General features: G+C 43.6%; 1 protein-coding gene across 1 annotated transcript in view; it reads left to right on the forward strand.

Annotated features, from left to right (window-relative positions):
• Positions 1 to 567: 567 nt before the first annotated feature.
• LOC118772008 (thyrotropin-releasing hormone-degrading ectoenzyme-like) overlaps positions 568 to 14,931 on the forward strand; it is a 115,654-nt gene continuing 101,290 nt past the window's right edge. Inside the window, exons 1-3 of the mRNA XM_036520231.1 lie at positions 568 to 1,289; positions 6,611 to 6,884; positions 10,922 to 11,048. Of these exons, the coding sequence (XP_036376124.1) occupies positions 568 to 1,289; positions 6,611 to 6,884; positions 10,922 to 11,048 (1,123 nt within the window). The remainder of the gene's footprint in view (positions 1,290 to 6,610; positions 6,885 to 10,921; positions 11,049 to 14,931) is intronic.

The raw sequence follows: 14,931 nt of genomic DNA on the forward strand, positions 1-14,931 counted from the left end.
CATTTTCAACGCTTTCGGGGACGCAAAGGCACGGGGAGACGAAGGTGTTCGGCAATGTTTCTTTGATGAGTCACACTTCGCTCGTGTTCTCCTGGCTAAAAAATCATCTGCAAGCCTCGGGAGTAGGTTGGGATTTACAGACCGCGGTCTGGTTACGCAGCTGTTGTCAGAGCGAGGTCGCCTCAATATGCCTGCAGAGCTCACAGATCGGAGACTTTCAACAGCAGCAGCAGCAGCGGTAGCAGTAACAGCTTCAGTATCAGACCCGGGAATGGATCGTGTTCTATGCAGTACTTTCCCTGTTCAGAGACCGTAGAGAACAAGGGAGAGAGGCAATATGCTACTGAGTAAACTCAACACATGTTCGGGTTGAGTCTGAGAAGCGCACGTCCTACCAAGGAAGTTCGTTAAATACTTTTGCCGTGTCGTTGTAGCTTCTGCTTAAATTAATGTACTGTAGGGATGGACCGATGACTGTGGTCAATACGTGCTACCGGAGCTGAGACTCCGGTAAACCCGTTTGCTTTCCCCTGTCGTGTTCCAGCTAAACGTCATATTCATCGGAGTATGGCTTTGGATGACAAGCGTGGAAAAGGCTTATCTTTCACACCAATGGGAATAGAAGATAACACAATGAGGAACGGGAGAGGGCTCTCGGATCAGTGGGCCGACAGTGTCGTGGTCCGCCCGAGGACAACCGAACAGCACATCACCGTCCACAAAAGACTGGTTCTGGGCTTTGCCGTCTCTATTCTAACACTTATCGTTGTGACCGTGATCGCTGTCTTACTCAGCGTCAGGTTCGAGGAGTGCGCGGGGGAGAGCAGCTCACGCGCGGCCAACGGTTCCAACCCCAAATTCAACCAGTCCCGGGATGCTCACCCCAATCACAAAGATGAGGAGGTCCAGCCTTGGCGTCATTTGAGGTTACCGACGTCTTTGAGACCACGACACTACGACTTAAAGCTCTCGGTCTATATGGATAACTTCACCTTTTCCGGAGAAGTTAACATCGAATTTGAGTGTGTGAACTCCACAAAGTTTATAGTGCTGCACGCGGACAGGCTGGAGTTGGAAAAGGCAGTGGTGTACTCGGATAACAAAAAGCCCGGTGTCATAAGAATTCACCGTCAGTTTCACTATCCATCAAACCAAGTTTATGTTATCGCTTTACACCGGGAATTAAAGCCGCAAAGAATCTACAAAGTTAATATTACATTCGAAGCCCAAATTGAAAACGAACTGCTCGGATTTTTTCGCAGTTCTTATGTTTTGCATGGAGAAAAAAGGTAAACTGTGTTTACTGTGTCCGTTTCAGTGTTGTTTCAAGTCGCATTGCTTTGGCATTTATTGTTACAGCTAGCATCATGTGTTTTAGCCTAGTTTTCATTGCAATGGTAATACGTATTCGCTTCAGAATTACATAATATTGGTTATGAAGAATCCACTTTGGTCAGAAAGATGAAAACTAATGCTTGAAGCTGCCAGTTCAGTTCCGTACTGTTTCCTGAACGCACGTGCTGTCTGATTGAAATTTCTGTTCAAATTTTAACGGACATGTAGACACCCTGTGCAGAGGCGTACACGAAATTTACCCTTTCAGCCTTACACAACCATTTTAAGTAAGTAATGTCTAAAGTAAGGACCTGTTATGCTTTCTAAACGAACTTACTTTCTAAACCGAGTTAACAGTACAGACAATTTAGTATGTTTTGTCGCTGCAGTACAGACGAGCGAACTGTATAGTTTTAAGGTTTTGGTTTTTAGTTCCTGTGGTAATATTTAGTTACACGGGTGACAAAAAGTGTTTACACTTCAAATTTCTGAAAGTACAACTATTGTTTCACTAATGCACTATAACATTATATTACCAGGGGCAAAAGGGAAGCGTTCCCTTGAACGTTTAATGTTTGTTAGAAAACCAATCACAAGGTAAAGTTATAATTGGACGTACGAAGCAGGTGGACATCATTAAAGTCTATTGAAAAATTATCTGGTGAAAATTTGACATACTCTAGTGTTATGTACCTGATATAATGTAATTGTTCACTGTTATTAACAGGCTGTTATGTACTTCTGGTCACTCGTGTTTTATAAAATCTGTTATCGTTATAACTTTTCTGAGGATGAACTAAACTTTCGAATACAGGCGCAACAGCCAATATTGCCGTGATGGTGTATCAACACGAATAGTGACTGAATATGAATAGTAATAGACATATTTTTGTAGTTCGCCTAGACTGTGTAAATTACGTAAGGCAAGTTAGTAAAATGTGTGTAAGATAGTGGTGACTAATGATACAATAAGGAGTCTATTACGTAAGGCAGTGTAATGCTTTTACCTACAATCGCACCATTTGAATATCCTCGGCATCCGTGTGCACTGAGTGTGCGAAGCTAACGTGAAACCATATTCAATATGAGTCATTAGATAGAGACAAGACAGCTAGGTTAGCTAGACGAGTGCATTTTCATAAGGCTAACACAAATGGCCACCGCATGTAGAGCTTACTCCCAGGGCGCTTTACCCTTTAGTCAAAATACCTCAGACATGGCCACTTTCCACCAAGTGGCCACGTTGAAAGGCAGACAAACATCAGTTCTCCGCTGCTCCCAGCAGGCTGGGCAATCACCGTTCCGGGGCTTCAAAGCTCAGAGTCTTGCACACTTAAATTTATGTTCAGGAAAGCAAGCAGCTTATTCTTATTCAGTCGGGCCAAAAGTGTTCTCTGGTGGAAATTCAGACCACGCTGAATTAGGAATCTCTTATTGCTAACTGCGCAGATGCTTACTACCTGACACAAGTAACCTGTAGGGAGACATGCAATGAAAGAGGCAACCATTGATACTCCGGTTTTGGGACAGAATGTGCATGCATAATTCTACTGTGTATGCATGGAACGGCAGTCCAGCAAAACTAGTTCCCTTTGGCTGAACTAGAGGACTGGCTTTATATTAAAGAACACAACGAAACATCAAGCAAAATACATAAAGCATTTTCGTAAGTAATATTTTGCCAGGTTTTTTTTTTGTTCATTTTCTTTGTGGAATAATGAGATTAGTTCATAATACTCTGAGCCGCATCAAAGTCCCTCCGAATGTAATTTATATTTGTTCATGGGTATAACGCATGCTTGGCTTAACGTCGCTCCAATAAGTTTGATTACTGTGCACACGGCAATTCATCTGAGAGTGAAATTAAACGTCTGTCAGCACTAATACACTACAGCATAAAGGAACTGGTCTTTAGCTGTTACAAAGTAATATCCCTGTCTCTACGCTTTGAACAAACCACAGCCCAGATTGGTACTTGCAGTGCATATGTAGTATTATTGCACTTTCTTCAGCAGCAAAGTTTCCTGTTTAAACATTTAAACTTTAAATTAATGGAAAACAGCAGGAAGAAACGGGCATGGATTGAATTGAAAGTTTAAGTTGCAGGAAGGTCAGAGACAGAAGTCAAGCAAGTGCTGGACATTATTTTAGTCACTCTGTAAAACAGTCAGCCTGTCAATCCTGCCAAATGGTTTGTAATTGTGACCCCACCCAGTGAGATGTGTCTGACACCCTTCTGCCATGCTGTGTGCGGTTGTCTGACCTCACATCATTAGATAAAAGGGTACATCATACCAATAGCTGGCAATTTCATGCATGCTTTATCCTACTAGTTATATATACTGTACGCTTGTATATTGCACTCCTACTTTCTCTGGGTTGGTGTGTCTGCTAGACAACAGAATGTAAAATGTAAATGTATTCACACCCAGAATGTTTTACAAGCATGGGATGTTTGCCAAGTTAAAAAAACAGTGCTGCTTTAATGCACTGTGAAGGCATACCTGATACTGCTTAGACAAGGTATTGTTTTAGCACAGGTTCACACCACCGCCATTATTTCTTTGCTTGTATTTATCTCATTAACCTTTCATACAACTGGAAGTATACTGAGCAAATTCAAGCCCAGGTAGTGTCCTCTAAGGCACAAGCATAAACATGCAACTTTCTGGTTATGGAAGTCCCTTTCTCACTACTTCACATTGCTTGTTGGGGTTTGTCATGCAATGTTTGTGTATGGCTTCATCTCTAACTCCCAGTGGCACCTCCTGTGAGAAATGAAATGTTTAGATGGATCAAATCACAAGGTCCACTGCATAGCGGGTTTAGCTGGTCCAAAACCAACAACCCTCCAGCTCATGTGTGTTAGCTATAACTGAATTCTGGAGGATTTCCATTGTTGTATGCTCTGTAGAATATTTTCTGAGATGGTCTTCATCAGTTTTGAGGTACTTTAAAAGTGCATCACTGTACGTCTGCATGCATTTAACCCTGAGTCAGATCCGGTTGCGGTTCATTAGCATTGCAGGGTTGTGTACCCTTCCAGTAAAACAGTCAGCATTTCAGTCAACAACAGCTTTTTACCTTTATCAGCAAATTAATCATTTCCTCAGCAATATGAAAACAATGCTAATGACATTGATTTTTCCCACAGCTGTGAAATATATTAGACATACATGCATTTAAGACTCAGCCAATTATCCTGCCTCCATTGGTCCCTGGTCTTCGTGTCCCTAGCATCGTATTTTTGTCAGGCATTCTTTTTTTCCTGAGAACACTGTCTGTTTGGCGCGGTGCCAGTGTTTGGCGGGTAATATGAAGTTGGAGCCCTTCCAAGGCGCCTTTGCTGGTGGCTGTGCTTTAAGCCGAACGTACTGTATCCGCTCGCCACATGGGATAAATTTTTTTGTTTCAGAATTTCTTAAAACCTCCATCGATCTGTAATGTTCACTCCCCTGCGACATCCAAGCCCTCTGTCTTTTTTCTGGTGCCAGCTGCTGCTCCTTTGACCTGCTGATGCTTCAGCGCATTTCCTTATCTCAGAGATTCAAAATGTTCAGCACACTCTCCTCTGCCACGTACACACTCGCATACATATTTGGGTTTTATCTGTAAAAAAGTACACATCGCTTATCTTGCACAGTACCTGCAGAGTTGGGTTTTCTTCCTCAGTACTGAGTAATGAAAGTGAAAACATTTTTCCTGTCACGAGAATTCATGGAACTGATAATGAAATAACCCTCATTTAAAGTCAATTTTTAAAACAATTGACAAATTGCGTTTTGGGTGAAGGGGTTCGGACTGTGGACTAAGTCGTACATTGCTGTTTGTTTGCCTAGAGCCATCGGTTTCCACATATCTGCCCAATATCATGCATGGAATGGTTTTATTCTAGTATGGCGCATCTGAGGTACCACTGTCCGCAGCACGTAACTTTTATAAAGACACCCAGTATGTATCAGATGCTGTGAGATTATATTCACTCGCCTGGAAGTTCATCCTCAGCCGTCACACAGTTCCTCCACAGTGCATTTCTAGGTAGGAGGCACTCCAGCTGACACATAAATCTGCAATCCCTGCACTGCGCCGAAAGCGCTAATAAACAAAGAGGGTTATGTGAGGACCTTCAGGTTATTCTAATCGAGCTCAGAAATCATCAAAACACCTCAGGAGTGTTGCACAAACAGACAGCTGAAAGAAACCGCTTTAATCATAAGGAATAAATTACCACTGTGATTATGAGCAAGCATCATTAAGAGGGAGTGGGGAGAGAGAGATCCTTATAGGAGAGGCGCTGAATCAGTGGGCCAGAGAGTGAGTTCAGGCCCCACGAGAGGCTGGAGCTGCACCCCTCTCAGAGAGTTGAGGTTGCCTTGATACATATTAATCTGACTGCCTGGAAATAAACTGCCAGCGATATACCTGTGATTTTTCTAAAAGACTCCCACAGGAAGTACTGCCCTGTTTTTCCTCCACTCTTCCACACCTCCCTCCTACTCACTGTATTCAAAATCCCAGATCTTTTGTAGCCAAAATCATGATTCTGCAATAATAAATGCAGTGATTGCAGAGCTTTTGAGAATGCTAATGAGATGAGGGAGGTTGCTGCACTTGGACAAGTTACAGATACAGAGTCTTGATTTTTTTTTTCCCTGACAGTGTTTTAAATTCTATTAATACCCTTGGAGATTTTTTGGAACATCCTCAAAGCATGTGTTCCAGGGCAGATATAAACCGGCTTAAGCTCTGGTGTCAAGTAAATGAAAATGGTGTCCGTCTCCTTGACGATGAGCTAAGGGTCAAGATGAAACTCTTAATCTAGTGTTGACTTTGCATTATATTATGTAAAAAAGAGTATTGTGACAAAGGACAATAGAAATCTCAAAAAACTGACATGCTCACACTTGTGTCATTGCTAGCATATCAATGACAGAGATATTAAACTGTACGAGAAGAGTATATTCTGGTGTGTTTTCATCGTTTTCTGTGACCTTGACTATTTCCTGAAGTGGATTTGAAATCATGTTTAAAAATGTAGTGCACAATTATTCAAGACGCATGACTCAAGTTGGTCAAATAGCATGCATCAGCCAATCATAGTGTTTATAGCAGGTTGTGAAAGAGCCCTGTTCCTGGAACTACTAGCGTGCATGTGAGTGAAATGGCTTCATTTTGAAAAAGAATGCATGGTCCGCTTTAATGGCTTTGTTCTGCAGCTGCAACTTAGTTTTTCCTATTGTCTAATCTCCCACTCTCTCTCTCTCATTACTTGTAGGTTTCTGGCAGTAACACAGTTCTCTCCCACTCATGCCCGAAAGGCTTTTCCGTGCTTTGACGAGCCCATCTATAAAGCCACTTTCAAAATCAGCCTGAAGCACGAAAGCACATATTTGTCTCTCTCCAACATGCCGGTGGAATTGTCCGTCCCGGATGAAGACGGATGGGTGACCAACCATTTTTCTCGCACTCCTCGAATGTCTACCTATTATCTGGCCTGGGCCGTGTGTAATTTCACCTACAAGGAAACCTTCACTGACAGCGGCGTGGTGGTAAGCAGATTCATTGTTTCTTCAAGAAATGTATTGATTGGCCTGCTAGTAGGCAAACACTGGAGTTTTTTTATCTACTGCAATTCTTTATCTTCTTTTACTTCCTAAACAATTCAATTATTGCCTTTAGAATGGCTTGTATTTAAAAGCACATGGAGTGACTGGACATGGATGTACTTACTCATGTTAAATTGTAATAATTATGTTATAATTTTGTAATTTTGATTTATGTCAGCATTATTACCTGTGTCATTGTCATTCAGGACCCAAAAAGGTCTTGAAATGTCTCTGTTCTGATAGTGTTGACCTTAGACTCCTCATTCTGCATCATCTGAGGTCAAATACCAAGGTGACTGATTCTATTCTGCAGCACTTGTCCAAGGGCATCATTCACATTCTCTCCCAGGATGGGACAAGCAGGGATCGAATCCTTGATCTTATCCTTACAAGGAGATAGTTCCTCCAACAGCCCTTTAATCACCGGATAAGTCCAGGGCACTCATTCCTGTACCGTGCCTCATCATCCACCTATCCCTCACACTTCAGCAAGCCCTATCAATCACGCCAGTGAGATACACCAGCAAGTGGCATCCATCAGCATAACGTGGACAGACACCCAGCGAGCTGGGAGAGTATCTGTTAGGAGAGCTCTGTCTACTCTGTCTCTGATGGTATTTGTTGGCTTCTATTTTAACACGCTCAACGAGCCGATCGGAAAGCCCTTGCTTTGATTTTTGAAACGTGAGTTACGTAGCTCTTTCAGTAGCTCATCTGAAAAGAGTTTTGATCCATTTTGATGAATTAAGGATGGGTTTTATAAAAGGCAGAGTCAGCTGTCATGCGTGGCAGATCCTGGGCAAACATGTTTCTTTCAACTGGCCAACTCTTCTTTTATCTTTATTATATTATTTTTATCATTCGCGTTTTGATTGATGGAAAACATGTTGTTTGCTTGAGTCTTTCCACAGTTAAGTGGGGATGCCATTTTTCTCCCTTACAGTTTGTCCCTAAACTGTGGATAATGAATACAAGCAGGTAATGCATATTCAGTGTTCGCTGGTGCAAGGATGAACCAGTGTCAAAATAAAAGTGAAGCTTGCTTAAATTTGTTCTGTAATCTTCAGGACAAATCACAAAGCGCTAGCACTGAATCAGCCTCTAAGACCCAGATTCATTCCACCACAGTGTGACGTCACAAAAAGGCATATTTAAATTTTTTTTTTCTTACGCCACCTTTTCAGTTTATTTCATCAACTGACAAACTCCGGAATGTTTAAGAAGTTTTAAAAAAGTAACACATATTTTGTTCGGCAAAGCTGTGGGAACCCGGCAAGGCTGGGAGGTTTCACCGAGACATGCCACTGAAAGTGAGGATGGGGTCTGAGGAACTGTAAGACAGTCCAGCATAGCAGCCCCGGCAGGGAATCTGACCCCTGTCTGTGTGGGAGCTGAGCACTGTTGTAGCAGGCCGGGCCTTAGCAGCGGTTTCCTGCACTCTCTTTAAACAGTCTCCCTGAGTTTTTCCTGAAGTGCCGGCTGCTCACTCCCACACATTTACCGAAAGTCGTTTACTTTCAGCAAACAGCCCTGGACTCTCAGCAGTGTTCAGCTATGTAAATGGGGGTGATACGGTTACTTAAACATTTACCTGACACCAGCAGATTTCCCCCAACTTAGCCAGATAGCAATTTAGATGTTCCGGGAAGCATAGCTTCATCGGGAAGAAAAAACTCTGCATGATCAGGACGCTGTTCACCTCATTATCCCGCCGTCACGGAAGCACCTTGCCTCCATCCTCACGTTGTCGCTAACATTGCCCAATCACCTGCCAGTCATTGTGAAACTCATGCAGATATTCCATAGTCACAATCATACAGATGTTCCAGGATGGCTATTTGCCTCAGCAAGGACTGCAGCATTGCACCACTGTGATGGATTCATCCACTCTTATAATCATATGGGTCATCTAAATCAGTGTGCAGATGCTAACTCGGATGCAGGCTAAAAGCAACCAAAACTAATTGAACTAATGCAAATGCGGTATAGGATTTTTTTGTGCTCATTTACATTTTGGGAGCAAAATTAATTTGCTTTGACTTGGCTTGAATGAACATTTCGATTAGACTTGTTTCAGTATTGCTCACTAAGAATTTGTTGATTATAATCTAGGATGTCAAGCACTTGCGCACTGACTTTATTGTTACGTGGCTTACTTTTGTTACTTATCGAAAGTGTATTAAATCAAAGCACATCAAATTGAGTTGTATTAAAGCATTACCTACAACGGTAGCTTTGGCCTATATTGCATTGCCGGTAGACTAAAGGTTCAGACCCTCTATCAGATAAGATGTCCTCTTCAGCAGGGAGCCTGAGTTTAAAAGTGTCCATGATAGCTGGTTTTTATAGGGGGTTGAGGTACACTTTTATAAAACTGTTAAAAATGGCACACAGTACCGCTGCCTTTCCCAGCTGTGCGGAACACAGCCACTGAAACGCCCTTCAGTTTACCCAGACAGTAAAGTCAACACGCTTCTCTTTCAAACAGTCCTCATTGTAATCTCACAGCTGCAGCTGGAACGAATCCCGTCTGGAGAGCAATGCCACATAAAAGACAAACACTCGTCTTAACTCGCCAGGTGAAGAAAGCAAAAATCAAAAATGTGGAGCACGGCGGACTCAGAAAAGCACCTCTTTGTAGGGATGGGACAAACTCAAAAGATCCTCACCGCAGGAAAGTGGACCACGCTGCTGTCATGCCTGGCTTTGCCACTTCACTCCACTCCACTTTCACTGTGCTGAAAATTAAAACGAATCGTACTGAGATCATTCCGCTCATTAATTTGTCTTATCGCATTCTGGGGTGCTGTTTACACATAAGGCCAATACATCAAGCCCCTTAAGCACTGATTCTGATGAGCCCGCTTTAATTCTGCGCCATATGATCAGAGGCATTAACCAATCACTTCCACTGAAATGATCTTTCATCGGTACCGTGTAGTGATTGAGTGAAAGCTGGGGATGAAGGCTTACATGCTCCCCTGCTGTGCTTTTTGGAAGGGTTGCCCATCTTTTGGATATTCCCGTACCGCCGTTAATGCACTTTATCATACACAGAAAAGTACTTCATTCAGCCTGCATTAACTCTGTGTGCTGTCCTTGTCAAGCTTTGTTAAGAAACCCCGGGGACTCAAAATATCCCCTTTCAAATTCATTAACTCAGACTTCGGATTGCATCTATATATGGCAGTGATTCGGTCTCCCTCCCTGCAGCATTTAAAAATTGAGCCAATTCAATTACTGGTTATTATAAAATTATGCCCGATTGGAATTAAATTATTTATCCGCATTGCAGATGTCTTCATCCGGGACATCTCACAGTGTTATATTCTATAAAGCCCTGTTTTACAGCTATATCTATATTTTCCCTGAAGCATTATAAGTCATGTAAAATGCTTCAGTGTAAGGCATGTGGACAGCAGTTTTCACCCTAGGATTTGAACTCTGCAGCCCTTAGATCGTGAGTGCACCGTCCCTCATTCTGTGGTCTTGTATCCACAGCTCAGTGCAGAAAACTGTGCTACATTAATCAGTCAGAGTAAGTCTAGATATTCCATGTGAAATTGTCCACCATGGTGGGGCTCTCATACCCCAGGCCAGTAAAGCCACTGGCAGGTAGGGTTTAAGATTGATCTCTACACTGGGAAGTAATGTGTCAGCCTTTCCTCACAGAGTCAGAATGGTCATTTTTCACACAGGAGGTAAACATTTCAACCAACTGACGCTCCATTTGTTTTTTTTTTTTGCTCTGGGGAGAACCTTGCGCTGCATTGTAGAGATGTGAGATACACCAACAATGCAAATGTTACAATCCCTCAGCAAAGTTCAGTGAAAATTCCAATGTAAAAATGAATCTGAAAGAGAGCAACATTAATAATTATGTGAAGTACAATTGAACCATTGCACTTTGATTGCCACTTTTTTTTTGATTGATTGATTCTTTCTTTTGTTGTGTTGTTTCCCTGCCGCTGTCTTTGAAGATTCGGCTGTACGCCCGACCCAACGCCATCCAGAGGGGGTCCGGTGACTACGCTTTGCAGATCACAAAGAGACTCCTGCAGTTTTACGAAGACTATTTCAAAGTGAAGTACTCCTTGCCCAAGTTAGGTAAGAATCAAGGGATATCAGCCTTTCTCAGTTTTTGCTTTCCTCATCTAATCAAACATTCACAGCTGATTGATTCTGGATTCTGGTTATTAGACGGCTACTGTTGTCTCATAAAGGTACCGCGATCCCACACACAACAGTGGACCCGTGTCCTGTGTTAAGATGTAAAGCACTCCCGCTCTCGTCCATCTCTCCGCGATCGACTTGCCAAGTTTCAATAATTCACAGCAATTGCTGAGGCTGTCTGGCTGTTTCAGGGGATTTCCGCTTCTCCCTGTTGCGTCTGCAGAGCTGGTAAGAGCAGTCGCGCATTAAGAGCCTTCTCACGCCCGTGTTCTGATTCATTGACTTCCTGTCAGTTCAGCAAATTCATTTAAATATTCTATCGATCCCCCCAACTCCCCCCGTCCCCGTTGAGGCTTTCCTCAGTCACATGTCACACACTCTGACACGGGGGCCCACAGACAGTGTGTCCCAACTGGGAAAGATCTGCCCCCTCGGTGACTCTTGTACCCTGTCTGCCAATGGCTGATGAAATGCATTTGCCCATTTCACAAGCCATGATTTCCAGCTGTTCGTCGCTGGTGTTGTCATATGGGTAACTTAAAATCAATCCCCTTTTTCGGGGGGATTCTTAGAGGTGGGTCTCAAACACGCACATTGTGCATAGCTACAGTGTCTGTGTGCTTTGAGTCTGTGCTGAAAGCAGTTTTGCTGGATCAAATTACCCAACACAATGCTGACCTCAAATGTAATGTGGAAAAAACTGATCCAGGATCAGCTTACCTAACAGGCTGTCCTGACCTCAAACATTATGTGACATATCTGATCCAGGGAGAGCTTACCAAACACTATTCCACCCCATTCGTTGTGGGGGAAAAAACTGGCGAGGATGTTTGGGGATTCATTTCAGCTGGTCCAGGAAACATAGTTATTCCTAAACAAGTGGGTTTTATTTGGTGAACTCCCTCTTTCACCTGCACAGTAAAGGTGTGGCACTATCAGCTAGCTTGTACCTTGTCTGACCAACCACTGAAACCTGGTCATGCAGCGCCTCTAATACTGTTGACTACTTATGGTTATTCGCTTGTGTTATACTTTACCTCACTTGTAAGTCGCTTTGGATAAAAGCGCCTCCCAAATGAATAAATGCAAATGTACTTGACTGTTCTTCAGAGTCTGGTCTTGGAGTCTAACCTGCGTTCTCCTGCAGTGGGTTCACTGTGTACAAGCTGTGTAGTGTTTTTATTGCTCAGTACCATTAACAGTGCCTGTTGTAACAGTCTGGAAAAGTGCTGCTGCTTGGATGTCTTTAAGTAGGTGCCATTGATGCATTGCCTTCTGCATCTTGAGGGCAAGAGTTCAGCTCACTGCATTGAACAAATGAGTTAAATTATTCATCGGATTACATGAATGAATTCAGTGATGTTATCAAGGATCAGGTCAAGAGACACAAATCGACCTGGCATTCAAGGAAAGATTCTACTCCCCAGAAACAGCGTACGGAATAAAAAGAAATACCTGAGAAAATGAGGCATAAAAACTGAGGTGTGCCCTACGTTTTGTTGGGTGCGCTGTATTGCTCGAAAGGGGTCGTTTAGATTTAATGCTAAAGATAGCTGGCATTTATATAATAACTGGCATTTAGCACACACTCTTTTCGAGAGGGACATACATAGGTTACAATTTGTTACCCATTTATACAGCGGGGTATTTACTGAGGCGATTGTGGGATAAGTGCCTTGCCCAAGGGTACAGCAGCAGTGTGTAATCGAACCGGCAACCTTTCAGTTACGAGTCCTGCTTCTTACCACTATGCTACATTGCCACCCCAGAGATATCCAATCAGTGTTGACATTGGGGCTCCGTGGCCCTGTCTGCTTCTTGGATGGGGTTCGGCAAAGTCACCGAGAGGGATGGGAATCGAGGCACGAAGGTCACACAGAGGAAATGGTCTGAAGATAATTTTGTTCTGGTTACATAAAGGCGCCATCTGGGTGGAGGGTGGAGGTGGCAGTTGGGCACCCCGAGGCCCACTAAGAGACGCGCTGATGCCCTGGTCACAAAAAAAAGTAAAGACGTTGTGCCGACGGCATGGAGCAAACCCCTGAAATCTGCAAGGTTAATCCACCCATCGCTGTGCTCATTACGCCTTGTTCAGCCTCACACTCTTTGCTCTTTAAGTTTTTGGGATTCAGCTGAGTGATGCCGTAAGTGCTCAGATTGACTTATTATGAGCCATTACGCCGTTAAACACCTTTACACTTCTCAGAGACACTGCCATGCGTTGCCGATCACTGTTGAAAATGGGTTTTAAAGGAATGTCACGTTTTCAGGCAGACTCCTCTGAAGACACTTACAAAGCCTAATTTGCCACGTTTTTTTTCCTCATTTATTTTGATTTCCCCTGGCGTGCGTTTTGTGATCGTTAGTTCTGCTTGCATTGTTGCTATCATTGCGGTGAGTTAAATCAAAGTCAAGGCTTTTGTGAAGGCAAAACAGTCTGCTTCCTGCCTCTTTGACTTTGAGACTGTCGGCCTGTATTCTGCAAGACAAGAGGATGCCATCCATTTACCATCTCACTTAACCCAGGACAATGAGAGTCCACTTCGGCTGCTTTTTGAGAAATGACAAAACGTGTAGGACCGCTTGTTCATCAGAGCGTTCCCTCGTTTCGCTCTCCGCATTTTAAGCAGACTCCAATTAGTGGCACTTAATCACCACTTCCATCTTCTCCAAATTGCGCCGAGTGCAGCTTGGCAGCCAGCTAAAGACGGGTGTCTGGGCAGTTTAATGCTCTACTCAGACTAACACACTCTCTTTATGGGAGCTCTTTTCTTTTAGAGCTGGGTCTGGCCCAGAGAGTGATGGAATTATTACCTTCGGTCTGACCACCCGCAAAGCCTGTCTCTCAGAGGTGCATCTTTGTCTTTTCACTCTGAGATTGCGATGTTGAGGAGAGAGAGAGAGCGAGCAATCCCCCAGTCTGTCACTTTGTCACATCAGGGTCTACATTTGTCATTTCTGACATGCGGAGAGTAAAAATAACATCAACTGTTAGAGGAGGAGCAGAAAGGGGTGGGGGGCGGTTGGGAGGGGGCGTTCCAACTGCGCTGGGTCTCCCAGCTCTCTCTCCAGAGACCTGTGGGCAACTGCTTTGATTTTTGATGCACTTCTTCTTCTCCCTGGTTTTTCTCCCATCCCAGTGCGGATCCCCGCTGCTTTTCATGAACGCGGGGGGAGGGGAGTGCGAGTCAGCTGTCACTCAAACTCACAGGCCTCCTTTTCACCCTCCTTATCGCCCTAAACGACAGGGCAGTGACACCGAGGCGAAAGAATCCAGCAAAGCGATCTGTGTGTAATAGAGTCACCGCACATTGAAGTATTACTTCTAATCATATTCAGAAGCCAGCATTCAGCTTGCCAGTGAGTGAAGTCAGTCCATTATGGAACCTGATGTCATGACCTAGGACATATTTAATAGCCCGACAGTTAGGAGTGCTGTAGCATGTACGGTAAAGAAAGACATGATGTGTGTATTGATCCGGGCTGAATGTGCAGAGAGAGAGATGGGAAAGATAAATGGACAGTCCGAGAAAGTGTGACCTGTTGCGTAAGCTGTGTCATTCCAATGTGGAAGCGGGAAGGGATGTTAAAGCGTGTCAGCTAGAGATATTGTTGGATGTGGGGTTTAGGAAGAGAGCACCTGTCATAAGAGAATATAGTCAGTTCACAAGGGCGAGGCCAGGAGGATTATTTCAAGGTCAGAGCAATAACACTGAGATCCAGACTGGTCAGTATTGACTCTGGAGGGTTGTGGTACCTGCACCATATTGTTGTAAACCTTGGATCACTCAATTATCCCACGTGTTGCTATGACAAT

This window comes from Megalops cyprinoides, chromosome 25 (assembly GCF_013368585.1).
Source record: "Megalops cyprinoides isolate fMegCyp1 chromosome 25, fMegCyp1.pri, whole genome shotgun sequence".
Classification (NCBI taxonomy): domain Eukaryota; kingdom Metazoa; phylum Chordata; class Actinopteri; order Elopiformes; family Megalopidae; genus Megalops; species Megalops cyprinoides.